Raw genomic sequence first — 21,968 nt, 5'->3', positions numbered from 1 at the left:
ACAAACCCGATCACATACTCAAAAGCCACTTAAAGATACACAAATGACGCAAAAGATTAAACTTAAAATTATATCAATATAGTACATCCTTGTTCTTGTTCACTTTTTACGCCAAATCATTATTTCTTGACGGCCTTTAGCATGTTCGGCCAGATTAGGCGGCACACCTTCGAATTCAAGAGTGAATTGAGGTTGAAGTAGTTCTGTATACTTTTCCTTACTCACGATAAAAGGCGGTCCTACATTCGGTCCAGGTGCAGGTTCCTGAGAATCGGCAGGCCATAACGGATAAACCACACAGAACAATAAACCACCTTGCTTAAGTGCAGCAGCATGGGATTGTGCCCATTGGGTATGCAAAGAGTGTGGCAATGCACAGAAGAAGCTGGAGAGGGGCGAGCGTTAGTATCACTCAGAACAAGCATTTCCTTGAACTAGGTCACTCACGTATAATCATACACTAAATCCGCTCCTTGCAATAATGCATTTTTGTGTGGACCTGACTCTGCTTCTGGATCAAGATAATCAGCTACAACGATTTGAGCATGTTTCTGAATAGCTTCTTTCTCTGATTCTTGCGCTTGTTCTTGTGTTTGTTGAATATGCTCTCGTGCTCTTTGAACGGCAGTCGTACTGATATCGATCCCGATCGCATCTAACCCTCTTTGTGTAGCAAAGTACACCACATCTTGACCACGTCCACAACCTGGGATAAGAACTTTTCCTTTATCTTTTGGTATAAGCTTGCTTAGGGAATTATCTTGTTCACATGCCCATCGTAATCCGGGTTGAACTTGAACGCCCAACATGGTTTCCCAAGGTGTCAGACCTTGTTTCCATGCGAGGTCCCAACCAGGTTGATTACCATGTTGACCCAACAATCCTCTCATCTCCTTGACGGATTCTTGGAATTGTGCCTTTCTATCGTCATTATCCTGAGAAGCCATCCTGTCTTGATGTTATACTCACGTGAAGGAGTACAAAGTGATCTTCTTCAAGATGGTGATGGTGAATGTATGCTGCATAAATTAAAAAAGTATGACCTTTCCCCGCTCCGATGTAAAAGTCGGAACGAGAGTGTATGCGTGTGTGTTTGATTATAGGAAGATCCGGCGGAAACACGTTAACCGTGCACGATTGAAAAACACACTGGCTAAGTGCCAAAAATAAATTAGCTCAACGGTTCCCCACAAAATTGGTACATCCTGAGTTTTGATGACTTCCGAAGGAATAAATTGTGGGGAAAATGAAGTTAAGTAGTGTGACCCATTAAAATCACATCTACCTTTGTCTCTATCATCATCAAATCATCCAAAAAGATGGCTAAAACAGAACAATTTCAAGCCTTTCTCGATAAACATGTCAAACAAGGAACCGCTCCTGGTTTGCAAGGTGTAGTGTTTAATCGTGACGGAATCATTTTCAGCGGATTTAGTGGTTTACGATCCGTTGGAAAGGAAGGTGAAGCACCTCAACCAATGACTCAAAGAACACTTCATTGGGTTGCATCTTGCTCAAAACTCGTTATTTCAATCATGGTCTTTCGTGCCTTAGAACAAGGTTATGGAAAGGAAAAAGGGATCACCCTAAACTCCCTCGATGATCATGAAGCTTTAATCAAAATCTTACCTGAATTCAAACATGGAAGTGGTAGCAACGTAACACAAATCATTACTGGTTTCAGTGACGAAAAGGACGCAGATGGTAAACGAAAGCCAATCTTGAAACAGAGTAAGAACAAAGTTACCTTGCGTCAATTACTCACCCATTCTTCTGGTTTGGCATATTATTGGAATCATCCTTTAATGAAAGAATGGTACGAGCCATCGGATGGAAGCACGGCAAATGGTATCTTAGCCTTTGCTTCTGGAAGAATTGCAGACTTTGAAGTTCCACTTGTATGCGAAGGAAATCAACATTACGAATACGGACCGAATACCGATTGGCTAGGTCAATTCATTGAACGTTTGACAGGCAAGAATCTACGTGCTGCTTTTATCGAGTTGATCACAAAACCTCTTCAAATCTCAAACGAAACGATGGACGTCATGATCTCAAAGCTCTTGCAATCAAACGGTGACAAGTTTGAACATGCAATGCCTGTTGTACGTTTACCTGCCGATCCCAATGCAACTGCTGACAACGGCTCAAACAGTGGAGCTGCAAAAGTAGAACCACCAAAAGGTGCATTCTTACAAGTTGATTTACCACTTTACGAGCCGGCTGAAGAAGAAGCTCCAGCCGGATTTGCACATTTTGCCAGTGCACCTATTCATGCCAATTTGGAAACATATGCAAAAATTTTACAAGCAACTTTAGCGAAAGATGAAAGATTGTTATCCAAACAAACATGGGACTTAATACAAAAAGATGACACCACACCACGTGGAGTGATTGTTAAAGAAGAAAATATGTCAACATACATGTTGAACCTCTCGAATAAAATCGAACGATTCTTTGATGTCGATCAAGGCAAGCATATTAAAGATGGCGCAGATGTGTCTGCAGGTCAAAATATGCTACAAACCTATGTCGCAAGAGTTGAAACCAATTCAGGATTATCTGTTGGTTCGTTCAGCTGGGCAGGTTTAGGAAATACGTATTATTTCATTGACCCCGTCAAAGGTGTTGGAGGTGTGTTTGGAACACAACTTTTACCATTCTATGATTCTCAAATGATTCAAGCACGATATGAATGGGAAAAGTTGATCACTTCAACTGTTGCTTGAATGACTGGGATGTGTTTTCGAGACGGATTATAACGACGAAGGAATGGAATGACTGGTTATGCTACTCTCTTGTGCTCGCTTCCATGCTGAATGATATGATTTGAACATGCCTGAATTTGAATATATATATTTATGCTACAGTAAAACTCTTTCTTCTTTCTTGCCAGCAAGAAATAAAGAAGCCTAAAAAATAATCTACAAACGATACCATTCAGCAAAAAATGCAGAAATGACACCTAAAGCGCCAAAACAGGCAGAAGCAATGAAAACATCGTTCAATGTTACTCGATACGCTTGTACCACCAACGGACGAATGACCTCTGGCACTTGTGTCCAAATGGAATGTGCGTTGTGGGTAACGAGAACGAGTAAATCTTTGTCCAAATTCGGAACTTGTGCTGAAAGTTGATGAATCATTACATTTCCAAAGATACAAGAGCCAATCGATGCTCCAATAAATCTACCCAGATTGTTCGAAAAGATGACCAAACCCGTTGCCGCACCTATTAATTCCGAATCATCCCTATATTGAAGCTGAGCAAGAATGACGACCGACTGTGAAATGATACCAGCTCCAATCCCAGTAAGTACAGAAAGTCCAACGGTAAATGAAACTGGCGTTTTTGCAGTGGATGTGCTCATCATGAAACTTGCAATCGTTGCTAAAAAAGGACCCAAGACTAACAACGGCCAAGCAAGATTTGTACGAATGACAATTTCACCTGCAATCATTATTGAGACAGTTTGAGCCGCAATTAATGGTAAAATCATCAGTCCTCCAATCGTGCCTTCAACGTTGTATAATGCTCGAAGCATTTCTGCTAAAAAGAATAAGACCACAGAACAAGATGCATAAGTGCACATTCCAACTGCCAATGCAGAACGCATATTACGACTTCGCAAGATTTTGAGTTGTAACATTGCATGCTTGCCGAGATAGTACTCCCATAATGCAAAGAGTATCGGAAGAACGCCAAGCATTACGAGCAAGAAGATTTGAGCAGCGCTATCCCAAGGCAATGAACGACCACCTTCAGACATCGCCATAATCAAACAAACACCCCAAGCAAGTGTCATAGCAATTCCCAACCAATCGCAATGCAGCAATCGATCCAACATTGTCCAATCGTAGCCTGTATAAATTGCTTCAAAGCCAAGCGGCGGCCTAGCTTTGATCAAAACGACGATCATGATAAAGCTGATCATACCAAACGGTAGACTGATAAAGAAACACCATCTCCAACTTAAATGTTGAACAAGCGTTCCACCAACCGAAGGTCCAACGACCGCAGCTACGCCAAAAGTTATTCCAAAGAAGCTCAAGACTTTTGCTCTTGTGTGAAGCTCAAATGTTTCGGTAACGATCAACATTGCTCCATTATATAATCCTGCTGCTCCTACACCGGAAATCATTCTTCCTGCCAATAATACCGGAACGGAGTTCGCAATGCTTGATACCAGTACACCAATCTCAAAGACCAGGATGGCAAACATGGAAATATGCTTTGCCGGCACGAATTGACACCACTGCAAATATGCTAAACTGAATCCGATCAGCGTCAAAAAGACAGAATTCACCAACCAAGCCATCTTATCCAACGCATTAAAATTATCTGCAATGGCTGGAAAGGCTGTTGCCATGATGCACTGGTCCAATGAAAAGATAAACAACGAAAGTGCAATGGCGAAGACAACCCCGCAAAATTTTAACCACGTCATTTCCTCTTCTTCAGGATCTTTTTGTTGTTGTTGTTGTTGTTGTACTTGATCAATCGTAGGTTGTGCATTTTCCTCCGTTTTCAAATCATTAGAAATGACTGCTTTATGCTTCTCGTCATCAAACATCTCTGTGAATCGACTCATTTTTGATGCGATACAACGTGAAGAAAGAGAGAAACAAATGCAGAAATGTTTGTATGCAATTCGATCTTGTCTACATCAAGAGGTGAGACTTTATAGTGGAAGAAAATGGGCTGACGGGGCGATGTGGTGCTTGAAAGCTTGAGCCTCAGAGGCTGTGAAATCTCACAATGATAGGAGGACCCCGCTTTTGCCAAGAAATACGGTTTCAAAATGAAAAGCAGCTGAAGACAAACAAGCAGGAGAAGGCGGGGCAATGGACGCCAATCACACGCCAAAGAACACTGCATCACTTTCTTACGCATTTGATCACCATCATCGCCCCTTGATCTTCCTGGTGATTGAGTATGACAATATCTGCTCGATTGGCCGCTAAAATGTTGAAGCGGTTAATTTGTCGAATCGGTCATAACGATGACAAAAGCAAATCGAATGCTATGTACTGTTGAGCATCGCTTTAGGTAAAAGCAATACACCTTTCGATCTGCTTGCGATCGAGCGTATTGAGCAGGAGAAGGTATTGCTCATTTTCCTTCCCGTACAGGAGGTTTTTTGAAGAAGCGTAGATCCAGATTTGTATACCTTGGAATGTAGGCATCATTTTGGGCCTTTTGCATTTTGTGGCCAGGCTTGACGGGAATGAGTGGTTGAATTTCGTCATTCATAAGATGAAGTGGCTGAACCTGCACGTATCGAGGATCAGACGTATACCGATCAAATGCCTTTTGTTGGTAAAAGCATGTATATGCAAGCCATGGCTTTCCATCCGGCCCTGTGAACGCACCAACCGATCCTGTTCCGTATACACCATTCTTCTCACTAGAAGCCAACACTTGTACCGGCTTAGGCTTCGACCATGTGTCAGGATCTAATGGATCTGCGTCTGTTGAGACAGGGATGTTGTACGTGGTATAATTTGGACTGAAGAAACTATTTTGGCTGTAGAGAAAGTTTAATTTGTCCCCACTAATCAACACCGCAGGCGCTTCGGTAAATGGTAGCTCTACACGAGATGCAACAATTGTGCCGTTTCCACCTTGTTTCGGTTGAAGGGTAGCAAATCCATAATCGGGTAAGAGTTTATTGACAAAGATCGTAGTTGTATTTGTATAGAATAGGTATTTGTTCCCGTTTGGATGGCTTAAGGCAAATGCGTCATATCCGATCAAAGTTGTTCCGTCCGAGTATGACACTACTCCCGCAAACGTCCATCCTGAGGTTAGATCCCTGCCATCATTATGCAACGCATAGATTCTATTTCCCGTTGGCCCATTGCTACTGACGTACATGACATAATTTGTTTCGTTCCATTTGAACATTGCAGGTGCTTCTGGATTTTGCTGATCATTTTTGGTAAAATTGAAGATTGAATGTCTATTCCAAGGTGCGTTGGTAGAATAGACGTCGTTGAGATTTGTAGAAGCAAACATGTTCACTTCTGCTTCACTTCCATTTGCACTAGGGAAGTAGTACCATCTTTTGCCATCGTCTTGGATGCGGGATATAGGTTGAGGATCGGCGTGATGACCTATGGGATTAATGATACGTCCATAACAATTTGCAAGTCTTATAAACGCAATGCATAACAAGATTGCTTGACAGAAACTTTGAGTGGGGCGATAGCAATGCATTCCGAAAGATGACTAGGGGTATATGGTAGTTCTAAAGAAAAGAAAAGAAAGAAGTCAGAATGCGGGACCATTCTTATATTTCTCGCACGGATCCACATATTCTCCCCACCTTTGTTCTTTGTAGAAGCATTCATATGCCGACGCTAGTCTCTCTCTTAGCTTCCATCAAACATACTCTCACACTCTTAAACATATCAAATTGCACTATTAGCTATCAAAAGTGACGAGTAGGCTTGACCGGAATCATTGGCTGAATCTCATCATCTTTAAACACAAGTGGTTGCGCTTGAATTTGACGTGGATCGTATAAGTTTTCATCTGCTCGATTGAATGGCTCGTCACTATAAAAGCAGGTATATGCAATCCATGGCTTATTGTCTGGTCCGATGAATGTACCTACAGATCCAGTTCCATATACACCTGTCGTATTGCTAGAAGCCAACACTTGTACTGGTTGTCCGGTTTTCCACGTTTCCGGATCTAAAGGATCTAATTCCGTTGAAACAGCATGATTGAATGTTGTGTAATTCGGACTAAAGAAATCATTCTGTGTGTAAAGAAGGTTCAACTTTTTGCCTTGAATGAGCACATCAGGTGCTTCGGTAAATGGATCTTCATAGCGTGAGGCTACAACTGTTCCATTACCACCATCTTTAACATGTTCGATTGTTGCAAAACCATATTCAGGAGCAAACTTGTTGATATAAATCGTTGTCACATTTGTGTACATGAGATATTTGTTCCCATTTGGATGATTGAAGGCGAATGCATCATAGCCCACCAAAGGGGATCCATCGGTATATTGCACTACCCCTGAAAATGTCCAATCTTTCTTTAAATCTTTGCCATCGTTATGCAATGCGTACAATCGATTGCCGGTAGGACCATCACTGCTTACATACATGACATAATGCGATTCATTCCACTTGAAGGCCGCGGGTGCCTCGGGTAATTGATGAACATTCTTTGTGAAATTGAAAATCACATGTCCAGTATTGGGTAAATGTTCCCAATAACGACCATTTTGGGTATCTGGTTCAGTTCCAAGGTAAACTTGACTTAAGTTGGTTGAGGCAAACATATACACTTTTGCTTCTGTACGGTTTGCACTTGGGAAATAATACCATCGCTTACCATCCGATTCAATACGTGAAATAGGTTGCGGGTCAGCTTGATGACCCAATGGATTGATTACGTTGTTTGCACTGCATAATGAGAGTAAACTCAACACAGCCAAAGCAAATTTGAATGTATACATGATAGAGACCATTGTGGTGATAAGCCGAATCTTTAAGATAAAGCCCCAGACGAATTTTATGTGCTAGCCCCTCGCTTCTGCATACCGGCTCCGTCTAGCCTCAGAACGGGATGAGAACTTGTTGGGGAGACCAATTAAGGAGCCGTGATTTCTGCATGCCTTTTCTCGAGCGCCCCTGATCAGCGCCATCAGTCACGTATGCAAGGCGATGCCTAAATTTCGTCAAGTGAGTTAGAGAGCTTTGGTTGGAATGTGCATAAATAGCGCTGTTGGATGAAAGATTGTACTACTTTCATAGGAACAAAAATGTTCAAATTATATCTCTACTCTGTACTCGCATTAATTTGCATTGCCAGCGTTCTCGGAGCTGAAACTCATAATGATACCGGTAGTACTTCGTCTAGCAGAACGCCAAGCCCACCTCGCATTCGTACAACGGTTGAAAATGAGTACGCTGGAGCACATGGTTTAGAATATCGTAAGAAACGTGTGACGACAAACTTGAAAGCAGGTGCAGAGTTTGTAAAAGGTACAGGCTGTACTATCAAAGGGGTTTGTCGTAGTATTGTGCACAAATCAGACACGCAAGATCGTGAAAAGGCAAAAGGTCATTTTGATAAAGCCAAAGAATTGCGAAACGAATCGCATACTCTAGGTGAAAAACACAAAGAACTCAAGAATATCCAATTTCCCTCTCCAGAAGATGCACGAGCAAGAGTTCAGCAAAATGTTGAAGCAAGAAGACAAAGAGTCAAAGCTAAAGCAGTTCATACATAGGTCAACATTAATGACAAGTGCACTTTTGCCACGGCACAATTGTATATTGATTCATAGCCACTACACAAAACGTTTACATGCAAAGCGATGCTATCGAACGCCATGCCAAGCTGAATAGAACTCTTGTGACATTGTGTATACAATCTTATCTCTTTTTATCTCAATTTATACTTTTAAATACTGCCGTTTCCAAAGAACTTCTCTCATTTACCCTCATCTCTACTACATTATCGTCATGTTCAAACGTATCTTTTACACATCTTTCACTCTTTTATGCCTGGTCCTCACCGTATCAGCATCAATCACTCCTAGATTGTCAAAAACACAAAGTTCAGTCGCTTGTACCGGTGATACTTGTTCCATGCAAAGGCCCGCTCCGGTAGTTGCTGAGGAAAATACAGAGCCAGCAAAGAAGTTAAGCAGGTTTTCATATGGTAAAGCGCGAATTGGTAATTTTTTGCAACGTACTCATCATCAAGTAAAGCGAATTGGTTATCTAGCTGATGGTAAAATGCACAAATTAGTCGGAGCAATTGATGTGGTAGATAAACAAAAAGCAAGTTTACAAAGAGATGAAATTAACAAATTGAAAATATCAGCACAAGATTTGAAAACGAGATTCAAAGAACAAAGACGACCTTCAAATCGAATCGGTAGAGGCCCTCAACTAACAAGAAGTTCAACGGTTGCCGGGTCTAGCGATTTTCGTAGACCTGTCTTTTCGCCTAGTCGTGAATGATACTACATTGTGCTTTCACGTCGACAAACTTATGCCGCGGTACTGCCAAGAAGTACAGCATTGCACAAAACACCTTGACAGCCCCCGGTCAATTTATGCGATCATCATTTTGTAGTCATTTTACCGTAAAAGTCTTGACAATGAGACCCTTGCGAGGCTTTTCTTTTGTACAGCATCGGCGTCAAAGCACGCAAGCCAGATGTAATCATTTACGCCCCTACTGTGTGCCACTACGTTGCAAATTTGTATCACAGAAGGGTATAAAAGATCCTTAGGATCTGTCTAATGCACATACGATTCTCTCTCTTTAACACTCATTCTCTAATTGCTTCCTCCGTGCTGGTCATGGAGCAACAACAAACAATGTCTGATCCGCAAGCAACGCGCAAATTTCGATTCAAAGTGTTGATCATTTGTTTCTTTTCATTTTTGGCATTAGCATTGGTGATTGCATTGATCGTTCATTTAGTCAGAAGACCTTGGGGTCGTAAATGGTACAAATATCGTAAACATTATTGGTGGAAAAGATCTGATCAACTTTTGACTTTGAAAAAAGATCAAATTTTGGATTTACGTGGCGTTGGTCGTCAAGCTGAATTGGTATATGGTAATAAGTCCAAACGTGACTTTTATTCTGACAAAGATTCAATTTGGGAACGAGCCAAAGTTATGCAATTGCAATAAGCAATGCGGGGATGCATTTGTTCAATTTCTTATTAGAATGAAATGACTTTCTTCAGGCACACATACAATCCGTTGTGCCTGTTGCGGTATTTGTTGCGTCCGTGTCCCGATGCATGTTTGTGCGTGGTTCATTTAGCTCGCTTCTTATTAATATAGTGTGGCGTAATAATTTCCGTCTGCGTGAAAAAGACTTTCTCTCTGTCTTTTAGAGTCTGTGTGCCGGTTGGAACGCGTGGTTTGGCTTGGCATTACCGGATTATTTAGTGTAAAAGTCAGCTAAGCTTATGAGGGTTCATAAACGCTAAAACGGCTAAAAACACGCGTTCTAGAATCTTTTTCTTTTCTCAACGGCCAAATACCTCTCTCTCTCTTACAAATGCGGTGCCCGAATTTGACACCTTTTCAATGCAAATTTGTCAGCTAAAGTCCATTCTATTTGTTATTCACACTAAAATATTATTACTCCGATAGACTGAGTTTATGCAATCGAATCGAACGATTTCTGTCTTTTAGGAAAATAAAAAACTCTCCGCAAACAAGGTTTCAAGGCGAATAGAATGGTATTGTGCATTACTGTATTGTTTGTTGATGTAAAACATATTGATACATGATGTCCCTCTTCATCACGCCGCTCTCCTTGTTCGGCATCCGTAACATACATGTATCGGATCCACCCATTCACCTTCACCGCACAGATGGGATGCCGTCTTTAACCCCACTCGAACTTTAAACAATGGTAAGCTCACCTTGTAAGCATTATCCTTGTCCTCATGCAATCGTTCCCCACATCTGTTACCCCCCTTTCATTGTTCACAAATCAATAATCGAACTCCTACTCGCTTATGGTCAATTAATAACCAATGGAATCGCTTCTTTTCCCCAATATGAGGCAATATACGCCCCGCATCTTTTGATTGATGTGGTCACAAGCTTGACAATTGATTCTGATTATTCTGTTCAGATGACCCCTCATGATGAAGATGATCAAGATTGTTTGAATGTATGCGGCGTACCGATTCATGTTTCTCATGCGCGCGCACGAAGAGTGATTGATTAGGAATATTCTCATGTCGGGCATTGCGCCTCTCATAAGCAAAGAGAATAAAAAATTAAAAAATTCTCCTCCCTAATCAATTAAATCCTTACACACTGAAACAGTGCCATTTTCATTCTCCACAGTTTTTTCCCCTCTTTTAATGCTCTGCGCGTGTACTCCGTTATAAATCATAGACAACTTCCTAATTCAAGTTCATACATGCAAGCAGCCTAGCGGCGCCTTCCAATTGCGAAAAAACTGTTTTTTCCCCATTTCTGTGCCTATGACAGGATACACTGTGTAAGACATCTTGTATGTTCATTGCCATACATTCCTTTATACCCTATCCTCTATCCACTCCATCATCATCTCCGTCCCCCCTTCACAACCACCGATACCCAGTCGCTTTTCCTGGGAAGAACGTTTCCCTCCAAACGCGTCAATTTGCGTAAGCTGACTTTGGTCATAAGGGAAATTCAGCGCGCCGCTTCAAAAGTTGGGTTTCAGGTGGCATCATCGTCCTACATTATCAGGAGACAAACCGAGTCAGTTTGACCCGCCATCCATTCCTTTCTAGATAAGGAGTCTATATACCCCACCTTTTCTTTCAGGAACAGCGTTCGGTCACGCATTTCACAATGGCCGATCAACATTCTGTAGGATCACAAGAGGGTCTCGTCAACCGCCGTGGCGGTTCGATCTCCTCTAGTCGGAATCAGGATGAACAAAAGCATATGTATCAACCCGGACAGCCAATCGGTTATTTAGCAGCCCGTGGAACGCCATACGAACGGAAATATTTCACTAGAAAGCTTGGTTTCTGCTGTTTATTCCTTGCACCTCCAATCCTACTCGTAGTTCTTGCCATCGCATTGGTTCCAGTCTTGTACGCCATCGCCGATCATGCTCTACATACCTCCGTCTTTCACGTTTACGGTTCCAACATTACCGATCCACAAAACGGTTCTTTTCCCCTAACGTTGAACGCTCAGGTGAAAAAGGTCGGTATTTTCCCTGCTTCAATTGCATTCCGTGAACCTATCGACGTGTATTGGAACACTCCTAAACCTGATATGCGAGAAGTACACCTTGGTAGCTTTCCTCTTGCAAGAGTGAACGCAGCAGCAGGTCATGGTACCGTGAACCAAGCAACGTTCTTCACCATCGCAGATCAAGATGCATTTAGCATCTTTGCTGGATATCTAATCTCCCAAGAAGAATTCACTTGGAGAATTAAGAGTAACAATTTGCACGTCGAGGCTTTCAGCTTTTTCCCAACGTACAAGAGCTTGAGTATCACAAAGGATATCATCATCAAGGGTATCAACAATTTCGGAAAAGTTGAAATTCTTGATTTGCAATTGCCTGGTGCCGATCCTCAAGGTGGTATTTCGGTCATCACAACTACAAATTTGGTCAACCCTTCGCCATTCGGTATTCAAGTTGGAACGTTGGACTTGGACTTGTACTACAAAGGTCACTATGTCGGTCCAGTCTCTGTTGAAGGTTTGAACATCACTGCCGGTCCAAACATTGTTACCTTAAGTGGACGTGTTCTGCCTTACCCAAATAACCAAACTGCTCTTAACATTCTCGGTGATCTTTTCACAAATTACATCAACAGTGTCCCATCCGATGTCGTCGCAACCGGAAAGAGGGTTCAACAAGCAAACGGTGATGTTGTCAAATGGCTATCCGATGGTGTTTCTCAATTGAACGCACACGTAAACTTTGTACCACCACAACCTATCGACCCTATCAAAGGTATCACCATTGAGACCATCAATTTAGAATACTCTCAAGATCTACCGTACAATCCTATCCTGTCTTCCTCAGCTCTCAAGGGTGTTTTCCAATTGCCTTTCGGATTCCCATTGAACATTACTCAATTGGCCACACAATTGAACATTGCGATGCAAGGTGCAAACATTGGTTCGGCAACAGGTCCTTATGCTGATTCCAATACGATCATCAATGTTTTGAGTGAAGGACAAACGGCAGGTGATATCGACTTGTCACTTCCGGCATCCCAATTATTGCTACCAAACAGCACCGACGCAGCAAAGAAACAATTGATCGCTTTCCAAAACGCATTTGTGTACACGGATGGTACAGGGTTCGATATCTCCGGTGCAGCAAAGGCATTGACAGATACACCCGTTGGTTTGATTCTCTTGGATGGTATCAAATTCAATGTTTCAACCGGTTTGAAAGGTCTAGCAGGTTTGACACGCTACCCTACAATCATCAACTCTGTCGATGTCACGGGTGGTACACAGGAGGCTGTTGATCTCGCCGTCGCTTTGACAGTCGTCAATCCTTCCAACTTGAACTTATCAACCGGAGACGTTAAACTTGAATTGCTCAATCAAGTTCCATTAGGTATCACTACCTTGCCCAACTTGAAGCTGTTGCCTGGCCGTAATGATATCAACGCTACTGCCACTTTCGATCCGAATGTCAGCCCTTACGGTCTGGATACTTTGAACCGTTTCATTTCAGGTTTGGACACTAACCTCAACGCATCAGGTTTCGGAGCATCTTCTCAGATTGTTTCTTTGGCGCCTGTTTTGGAAGGTTTGCGATTGAACACCACTTTGCCAGCTTTGCAAAGAACTTTGGTTCAAGCTGCAAATTTGACCGTTTTGGATACCACAGGTATTGAAAATGATATCGCCAACTCGGTCGTTCAATTGGCCAATCCATTCACTTCTTCGTTGGAAATCACAAGAATTGCTGCAAATGCTTCTGCAAAAGGTATCTTTTTGGCAAACATCAACACCGATCTGCAATTCAACGCTGTTGGAAAAACAACTTCACCTTCACCTAACGTGCCTCTCTCTTTGAACTTGTACCCACCAGACTTGTTCTCCGTCTTGCGTGAATTTGCAATTGACTCTGGACAGAACCCTGCTTATGTTGATGGTATCGTTCAATTGGGTGGTTTCACTTTGACACCACCTGCCGTTCAGACAAACAGCAAGCGTTCCATTGCAGGAGATGCAGAGTACTACAGCGAAGATGATTCTTTCACATTCGTTGACGAGAATGCTGCTGTTGATGCTCAATTATCAGCAATGTCCAATCCAGGAATCTACTACGATGTTGCAGAAGAAGAAGATGAAGGTATCTCAATGGAAGGTGAAGAAAGAGCCACAAAACGTGCCTTACCTTTGGCTACGGCCGGAATGAAGAAACGTGACAATTTGTACACCGGTTTCAACTTGGAAACATATGTCGGAAAAGCATTCTCCGTAGCAAAGGCTGATCTGCAAATCGTTTCTGATGCTACAATTGGAGAATATGGTACTACTTTGACGTTCTCACAATCCCAAGTTCCTTTGGGTACCGATGCAACATTGTTCAAGCTCTTGCCCGTTTTAGCCAAGCCAATCGTACAACGCATTGTCGATGGTGCTATTTTGAACATTGACCGTGTCACAATTACTGAGGCACGTCCTACCGGATTCACGGCTCAATTGTCAGGTGCATTGACAAATGCAGGTCCATTCGACGGCATCGTCACTTTCCCTGAAGGCTTGAGCATTTACTGGCAAAATCAATTGTTGACTCAAACTGCATTCCCCAATATCACCTTAGTCGGAGATCTTGGCTCATCGTTGAACGTGCAATTGGAAGGTAATATTCCTGATGTCGATTACTTTACCAAGTTCTTGTCATCAGCCATCACGGATCCTTCTTTCGTTTGGGATATTCGCGGTACAGGTATTTCTGTTTCTGCTATTGGTATTGAGGTTCCAGGAATTAGCTTGACAAAATCTGTTCAATTGACCGGTTTGAACGGTTTGAAGGGACAAGTCATCATCAACTCTTTCGATTTGCCATACAATGACCCTGCTGGCGGTATTCACTTGACCGCAATCAGTACGATCAACAATCCTGCTCAAGTTGGTGTTGCGCTCTCTTCATTCGGAGTTGATATTTCAATGGGCTCTACAGATGTTGGACCTTCTGCTGCTGCAGTTCCGTTCACTTTGCAAGCATTGGCAGTTACTGAAGTTCCATTGGCAGGTAGAATTCAAAGACAAGATTCTCAACAAGGTTTGGCAGATCTATCAACAATCTTTACACGTTTCGTTCATAACCAAAACACTGATTTGGTTGTTCAAGGTGTTTATGCTGGACCTTCAGATGTTGCATGGTTGAACAATGGTATCAAAGCATTGCGCGTTACTGTTGCTTTGCCTGCTCAAGACTTCCAAGTTATTCGTTTGATCTCTTTGAACCAATTGTCTTTGTTCTTCACCGTGCCAACTGCATGGAACCCACAAACAGATTCCAGCAACACAACCGCAAACTTCTTCTTGCCATTCGCTTTCCCAGTTGATATCACCCAAGTTTCCGGTCCTTTCACAGCAAACTACAACAATCAAGACATGGCCGTTTTGAACATTCCGACATCACCAACAACAACTGATGTGGAAGCACGTATCTTAACATTGGCTTTCTCGAACGTTCCGTTTGCTGTATTCGGTAACGCACATCAAACCTTCTCTCAATTTGCTGCCGACTTCGTTGCACGTGAGCAAATCACATTCAACTTGCATGGAACAACTGATGCCAGCTTGAACACTGCAGCTGGACAATTGAGCATCTCACAAATTCCATTCAATTTGAACACCAACTTGCTTGGTTTGCAAGGATTGAACGCCAAACCCGCTGTGGTCAGCAATTTGGATGTTTATCACGGTTACCCAACCTACTTGCAAATCAATGTCGATACTGCACTGTTCAACCCATCCGATACTACCGTTGGAGCAGGTGATGTTTCATTCGCTGTTGAATTCATGAACAAGATCATCGGTAACGCAATGATCAAGAACATTCTCTTGCCACCTGGAGATATCAGCGTACCAACAGAGATTCAATATATGCCAATCGGTGCTGATAACGTGGCAGCAGGTCAACAATTATTGGAAAACTACGTGCAAAATATCACTTCAACGGCAATTGTTCTGGGTACTTCTCAGACCACACCAATTGAATCATTGAAGCAAGCTTTGGCACAAATTCAGTTGTCCACCCAAATTCCAGCTTTGAACCAATTGCTGGTTCAACGTACTTTCTTGACCGTTCCAAAGGATATTGCTCAGAATGGAGGTGTTGCATCTGTCACGGTTACGATCAACAATCCTTTCACTGCTGGTATTCACTTGTTGGAATTACATGCTGCTGCAAACTTTGAAGATATCACAGTTGGTAGAATTGATCAAAACTTGGCTGCAAGCAATAATATCATCAACGCACCTGGACATGAAGTTTCTACTTCACAACCAGTCCCATTCAACATTAATATCAATCCAAAGAATTTGCTTAGATTCATTCTGGCTGCTGCTCAAGCTTATGGTGTCTCTCTTGGTCCATTGCCACCATTCTTCCAAGAAGTGTTGAATTTGCCAAATGATGCAGCTACACAAGTCAGTCCTTACCCTGATGATTCACCTCCTCCATGCAGCGGTGGAGATCCATTTGATACCTTGGGCGCCATCAAGAAGCTAGTTGCTCCATTGGCTGTCAGCATTCCCATTCAATCGGTCACAAAATTGGACGATTATCAAACCAATTTGAACTTCATCCAACAACCTGTCCCAGTCGGTACCGACGATTCAATCTTGTACCTCGTTGGTCCTGCAGCTGCACCTTTGATTCAATTGATCGTCGATCAAGCAACATTGTCAACATCACGTGCAAATGCCACCTCTTTGACAAATGAAGGATTCACGGTTGCCATCTTGGGTCAATTGTTGACAAATGCACCTGCTGATGCCTATATCGAAGCACCTGATGGACTGACCGTTAACTTCCAAGGGCAAGATATTGCAACTTTGGCAATTCCACCTTTGTGCACAAATGTTCCAGATGGTATTCCCAACTTGCAAATCACTGCTCAATTGACAATCTTGCCCGGCAAGACTGACGCATTCGCTGATTTCGCATACTACTTGTTGACCGAGCCAAACTTCCAATGGACTTTACACTCAGACACAGTCACTGTGCGAACTTTGGGTATCAAATTCAGCAAGGTTCAATTGTCCAAGACGATTCAATTGGATGCTTTCAATGGGTTACCTGGTATTGTCATTACAAGCTTTGAGACGAATGGTGATGGAGACAAAGAAATCTTGATCACAACTGGTGTTGCTATTCCATCACAAGCTGGTTTGGGTGTCGAATTGGGTCAAGCAACGTTTGATTTGATTTTCCAACAGACGAACATTGGTCGTGCTTCGTCTTCAGGATTATTTTTGGCTTACAAAACTACAACTGATGCAATTTTGAAGGGTTACTTGAGCGATCAATCCAACAATCCTCAAGGTTTGGCTGATTTGGGTGTCTTGTTTACACAATACCTCGCAGGTCAAAACAGTACTTTGACCATTCGTGGATATGATGTTATTGGACCTGCATCTGGTGGTCAACCAATCAATTGGCTCACAACCGCTTTCAAACGTTTCAGTACCCAAGTTATCTTGCCAGGTCACATTTACCAAATCATTTTCGCAATCACATTATCAGATTTGGAAGTGTACTTGGTAAATCAATCAGAAGACTTCCACGTTCCTGCTACCAACCAACACACAACAGCCACGTTTGCCAACCCATTGGTGTTCAGTTTGAGCGTTGTCAACTTGAAGCCATCCATCACGATCACATACATGGGTGCCGACACAGCCTCACTCAATTTGCCCACTATCGAAGCTAATTCAGCAGTTTCACACAACCCAAGCGAAAAGGTTGATTTGAGTTTCGGTTTCACAAACCAAACCATCAATTCGCTCAATGATCCTTCGTTTGCATCCTTCTTTGGCGCTTTGACTGATACATCAAGTGCAACGTTTGGTCTAAAGGGTAGTACGGATGTGTTGGCGCAAACTGTGATCGGAAGAATTCCAATTCAACACATTCCCTTCAACGTTACAACTTCTTTGGCCGGTATTAATTCGTTCAACCATAAGATCGATCTCGTCAGCAGTTCCGTCGATGACCCTGTTGCTGCTTATCTCGGTGTCCATTTGAACACTTCGCTCGAGAACCCAAGTAATTTGACTGTGCACTCCAACCAAATTAGTCTGCCAACATTCTATCAAGGAACTGCAAACACAAACATTGGTCGTGCTTTCATTCCAGTCCTTAACTTGGTTCCCGGTACGAATGCAATCCCAGTCTTGTTTGAACTCATGATCATTAACAACAACAGTGACACTCAAGAAGTGATTCGTCGTTATGTTTCGCCTACTGATGACACTACAGGAGGCGGTGCAAAGAAGGACACGATTCCATTGACGATCAACGGAGGAGGTAACCCTAGCATTACAGATCCCGCTCCATTGTCACCGTATGGTTCTTTGAATACTGGTTTGGCTGGCGTGACAGCAGATACTGCTTTGGAAGGTATCGGATCTTTGGTCATTTCCGATGTTCGTGTATACTTGGGTCCGTCTGTTATTGCTTCTTTGCTTGGTCAAGTACTGGGAGGCTTATTGTTGGGTAATAAGACAAATACCGCAATCCCAGCCTACGCGGATGCCTATGTTGATTTCAACAACGACTTACCATCCGGATTGCTGTTCAAGGAAATTTATTCAAACATTTTCAGTGCAGGAACAAATGATCAATATGCAACCTTTACCAACGTCTACAACGGCTTCAGTGATGGCGATGCAGCCAATTCAGGAACGGTTGTAATCAATCCCAAGACACCAAAGACCACTGGAAGAGTGAAGGATATTCTCTTGACAAAAGGTGTTCTTGGCTCTCTGCCATTGATCGGTAAATCGCTCAAATTGGAGAACGTGATTCAATTGGATCTATTCCAAGCAGCAGATCAATCGCAGCAATACTTTGTTCCAGGTTTGCATTACACCCAAGATCAAGTGTGCACACAATACTATATCACCATTGAAGATGACCCACAGGATGACAAGGGTGTTTTGCCTTTGGGTGATAGTTGTAATGGTGGTGGTGGCTTCCCTACTGCTTTGTTGAACGATGTCGGACAACTTCTTGGTCTATTGAATCAACTTGGATTCGGAGGAAAGTTGGGAAGTATTCTCAACCCCATCTTGGATGGAGCAAATGCTGGAGGATTGCCAGGCTTACTTGGTGGAGTTAGTCAATCACTTCAAAACACATTATGTGCAGGTCCTGTCAATTTGGGAACGTTCTTGGGCGGTGCAGCATGCTCTGTTTCAAGTTCGTCTACCTCTTCGATGTCAAGCACAAGTGCTTCTAGTGCGGCTACATCTCTACCTTTGACCGGCATCACCTCATTGATTCCTTCTGTATCGACTCCAGGAACTACTCCAGCTTCTTCAGGAACCACTCCAGCTTCTTCAGGAACTACAACCCCAGCAGCGAATACAGGAAACGCATCAAGTACGGGAAGTGCTACTCCATTGCTAACAATATGATGATGCACTAAAAAAGAGCACTGTCTCTTGACCATCACCCTCTCTTCAAAAATTCGTATTTTTATCTTTCTTGCTAATCGTCCGGCATTCCCTTGATGGAGCCAGAACGTCATCAATTTTCTCACAAGCACGCACACGCAAACAAACATTCACTCTTTCGATCATTTCTTGCAAACTATACATTCATGGGGACAATTCTTTTAAACAGGATCTCACTCCAACAAAATCGATCAACCACTTTCGTTTTCTAACCCGTTTGCTTTAATTTTATTTCTTTTGCAATACCTTCTGCTCGTGCACGAGAATTCTATCTCTTGTTGCTTGCTAGACGCTCGATTTCTTTCTATTTCTGTAATCAAACTCTTTCACTTTTTATCTTTTTGTAGAGGTTTTCCCCTTGTGATGCGTCAATACAATTTCCAATTTGAATCGTAATGATCGAGAGAGAGCGGAAAGGTGTATGTAACCCTGCACACCAAGCAGGCGTAATTTTATACGCGTAAATTATAAAGGCAAACTCCACCGCCAAAAAAATAATAATGAACAAATATCAAAGCATCCATACATCCTCATTCATCCCTCCATCAAATAGGGAAACATGTCATACAACGGCATAGGTCTATCCACTACTCGGGGAAGTGCGACGAATGGATACGTTCAAAAGAATCTATCCAACGTACGACCGCCAAGGGATGATTTCCGTAAAGGTACAGGAAGTACGGCAGATTATCGAAAACGAGAAGAACAAAGGGTTCAGCATCGTCAACCGGACGAAGGGATTCTAGAGCATGAACGTAAACGCAAGATTGAAGTTCGATGCTTGGAGCTGCAGCTACAACTAGAGGAAGATGGGGTTGAGGAGACAAAGATTGAAGAGCAGGTAGCTGAGTTGAGAAAGAAGTTGTTGGAGCAAATGGCTGAACAACAACAGAAAGCTCAGTCAGCTGCTAGCAACCAATATGGTGGATTCACAAGACAAGAAACGAAAGCACTCCGACCTTCTGATACACATGCTTGGGGAGCTGCAAAAGCGGATGAGACTAGAAACCTGTCAAGAGCTTTGGGCGTTCGGCAAGATTACAAAGAAGGAGATGCATTTGATCGTGACTTACAAGAAAAGATGAAGCAGGAAAGGATTGAAGAGAGGAAGAGGAGGGACGAAGAGCGTGTTCGAGCAGCTGAAGAGCGCGAACGTGCTGTACGTCAGAGGCGAGATGATGAAGAGCGAAGGATGAGACGTGAAGAGGAGAGACACAAACGTGAAAGGGATCGAGATCAGAGAAAGTTGTCCAGATCACCATCGCCGCCTTCACGAAGAATGAGGCGGTCTCCATCATCATCTAGATCGCTATCTCAGTCATCAGCACCTAGAAGACGTCGATATCGATCATTATCACGTTCTTCATCCTCCTCGAGATCTCGTTCACCCTCTCCTAGACGGCGTAGAGACCGATCTTATTCTCGTTCCCGTTCACCTGCTCCAAGACGAAGGGCTCGCAGTTCAAGCTATGATTCTCGTTCTCCTTCGCCTCGTCCCAGACGAAAAGCAAGAAGACAGAGTAGTAGCAGTATAGACTCACGCAGTCGTTCACGAAGTCCACGACCACGAAGGCGTTCGAGAAGCAGATCTAGCAGCTATGACTCACGCTCTCGCTCACCTCCCCGTCGATCAATGAAAAGGAGGCGAGAAGATTCTCGAAGTATTAGTAGATCGCCCATTCAACGTAATACCCGCAAATCACACACACCAGATCAGCGTACAAGAGGAAGGCAAGCTACTCGCAGTTTGACCCCATCTTCACGATCTCAAAGTTCACGCTCACGATCAAGGTCGATGTCTCGATCGCCTTCGCGTTCACCAGTCGCTCGACGAGAGCGTGAAGAATCAAAAAGCTACTCCCCTCCTCCCCACACGGAAGGAGGACAAAGACCAAAGCCACCTGGCCCTCCTCCTGGACCACCTCCAGTTAGACCGCCAGGTCTGTAAGCTTATCCGCATACCACACAATGTACACTACACATGAAATTTAGTTTTGCTGTAAAAGAGATAGACAAACGAGATATTATTGACAACAAAGGCGAGAGCGGATGATGATGAGATAGCAATACAGATGTTGTTCAATAGAAGGTTGAATGGGGTTGAAGGATGCAGTTCTTTATTGCATCCTTTACTCTGTCTCTGTGAGACCACCAGCTGCTTCGATTGCTTTTTGTAGTTTCTCAGCTTCTTCCTTTGTCAATCCTTCTTTGAGAACTTGAGGAGCACTTTCGACAAACTTCTTTGCTTCGACAAGGTTCATATTTGAGTTTAATGCTTTAATCTCTTTGATCACTTTAGCCTTTGCAGTTGCATCTTTCAATCCCTTTAATTTCACAGTAAACAAAGATTTTTCCTTTGGCTTCTCTTCTTCTACAGGTGCGGCTTCAGCAGCTGGAGCGGCAGCAACAGGACCAGCACTGGCGGAAGGCATTGCGATATCTTGAATATTCAGTCTTTCCTTTAATTGAGCGACTAATTCTGCTGCTTCCAATAAGGTTAGCTTTTCGATTTGATCAACGATTGATGTCAATTTTGGAGATGCATTACTGTTTGATGAGGATTTTGAGGAGGATGGTCCGGCTGAAGGTGCTTCTGGTGTTGCTGCAGCAGGTGCTTTTTCCATTTCGACACACATTCTTCTTGTGTTTGAGAATAGTCTTCTTTGAGAAGTTTGAGCAGATGCGCTTCTGCTTATAGATCGAAGAGCATTGTATCCGCTCGTTCTTGCAACAGGGAAAGCCATTTTGATGGATGTGTTGAGGTGATGATGACTGAGATGACG

General features: G+C 43.0%; 11 protein-coding genes across 11 annotated transcripts; 6 read left to right on the top strand and 5 right to left on the bottom strand.

Moving 5' to 3' along the window:
• Positions 1-99: 99 nt before the first annotated feature.
• On the bottom strand, positions 100-1,021 carry FA14DRAFT_171741 (S-adenosyl-L-methionine-dependent methyltransferase; the record flags this gene model as incomplete). The annotated part of the gene is made up of 2 exons (XM_025500352.1): positions 448-1,021; positions 100-385 (listed from the first exon to the last, which is right to left on the bottom strand). Exons 1-2 carry the CDS (start codon positions 945-947, stop codon positions 100-102), a joined length of 786 nt encoding a protein of 261 aa, XP_025355349.1. The 5' UTR covers positions 948-1,021.
• Positions 1,022-1,214: 193 nt separating this feature from the next.
• FA14DRAFT_37045 (beta-lactamase/transpeptidase-like protein) lies at positions 1,215-2,827 on the top strand. Its single transcript, XM_025502248.1, has one exon. The coding sequence runs from the start codon at positions 1,320-1,322 to the stop codon at positions 2,727-2,729; it is 1,410 nt and encodes a 469-aa protein (XP_025355348.1). The 5' UTR covers positions 1,215-1,319; the 3' UTR covers positions 2,730-2,827.
• A 97-nt stretch (positions 2,828-2,924) lies between these two features.
• On the bottom strand, positions 2,925-4,448 carry FA14DRAFT_120216 (MFS general substrate transporter; the record flags this gene model as incomplete). The annotated part of the gene is made up of 1 exon (XM_025496394.1): positions 2,925-4,448. The coding sequence occupies one exon, from the start codon at positions 4,446-4,448 to the stop codon at positions 2,925-2,927; it is 1,524 nt and encodes a 507-aa protein (XP_025355347.1).
• A 404-nt stretch (positions 4,449-4,852) lies between these two features.
• On the bottom strand, positions 4,853-6,362 carry FA14DRAFT_37049 (Arabinanase/levansucrase/invertase). Its single transcript, XM_025502249.1, has one exon. The coding sequence runs from the start codon at positions 6,218-6,220 to the stop codon at positions 5,114-5,116; it is 1,107 nt and encodes a 368-aa protein (XP_025355346.1). The 5' UTR covers positions 6,221-6,362; the 3' UTR covers positions 4,853-5,113.
• Positions 6,363-6,395: 33 nt separating this feature from the next.
• FA14DRAFT_171737 (uncharacterized protein) lies at positions 6,396-7,490 on the bottom strand (the record flags this gene model as incomplete). The annotated part of the gene is made up of 1 exon (XM_025500351.1): positions 6,396-7,490. One exon carries the CDS (start codon positions 7,488-7,490, stop codon positions 6,435-6,437), a length of 1,056 nt encoding a protein of 351 aa, XP_025355345.1. The 3' UTR covers positions 6,396-6,434.
• Positions 7,491-7,784: 294 nt separating this feature from the next.
• Positions 7,785-8,255, top strand: FA14DRAFT_154472 (uncharacterized protein; the record flags this gene model as incomplete). Its single annotated transcript, XM_025497688.1, has 1 exon — positions 7,785-8,255. One exon carries the CDS (start codon positions 7,785-7,787, stop codon positions 8,253-8,255), a length of 471 nt encoding a protein of 156 aa, XP_025355344.1.
• Positions 8,256-8,490: 235 nt separating this feature from the next.
• On the top strand, positions 8,491-8,994 carry FA14DRAFT_178425 (uncharacterized protein; the record flags this gene model as incomplete). Its single annotated transcript, XM_025500846.1, has 1 exon — positions 8,491-8,994. The coding sequence occupies one exon, from the start codon at positions 8,491-8,493 to the stop codon at positions 8,992-8,994; it is 504 nt and encodes a 167-aa protein (XP_025355343.1).
• A 348-nt stretch (positions 8,995-9,342) lies between these two features.
• FA14DRAFT_160378 (uncharacterized protein) lies at positions 9,343-9,682 on the top strand. Its single transcript, XM_025498646.1, has one exon. It carries the CDS (start codon positions 9,358-9,360, stop codon positions 9,676-9,678), a length of 321 nt encoding a protein of 106 aa, XP_025355342.1. The 5' UTR covers positions 9,343-9,357; the 3' UTR covers positions 9,679-9,682.
• Positions 9,683-10,959: 1,277 nt separating this feature from the next.
• On the top strand, positions 10,960-19,581 carry FA14DRAFT_160376 (uncharacterized protein). Its single transcript, XM_025498645.1, has one exon. It carries the CDS (start codon positions 11,353-11,355, stop codon positions 19,144-19,146), a length of 7,794 nt encoding a protein of 2,597 aa, XP_025355341.1. The 5' UTR covers positions 10,960-11,352; the 3' UTR covers positions 19,147-19,581.
• Positions 19,582-19,744: 163 nt separating this feature from the next.
• On the top strand, positions 19,745-20,335 carry FA14DRAFT_116055 (cwf21-domain-containing protein; the record flags this gene model as incomplete). Its single annotated transcript, XM_025496151.1, has 2 exons — positions 19,745-20,085; positions 20,122-20,335. Coding segments are annotated over 2 exons (555 nt in total), but the record flags the coding sequence as incomplete, so codon positions are not given.
• A 979-nt stretch (positions 20,336-21,314) lies between these two features.
• FA14DRAFT_113786 (uncharacterized protein) lies at positions 21,315-21,719 on the bottom strand (the record flags this gene model as incomplete). Its single annotated transcript, XM_025496021.1, has 1 exon — positions 21,315-21,719. A coding segment is annotated over one exon (405 nt), but the record flags the coding sequence as incomplete, so codon positions are not given.
• Positions 21,720-21,968: the final 249 nt, after the last annotated feature.

The sequence above is a fragment of the Meira miltonrushii genome, assembly GCF_003144205.1.
Source record: "Meira miltonrushii strain MCA 3882 unplaced genomic scaffold FA14scaffold_2, whole genome shotgun sequence".
NCBI lineage: Eukaryota > Fungi > Basidiomycota > Exobasidiomycetes > Exobasidiales > Brachybasidiaceae > Meira > Meira miltonrushii.
Note: the sequence above shows the minus strand (reverse complement) of the source record. Positions and strands in the feature narration are given on the sequence as shown.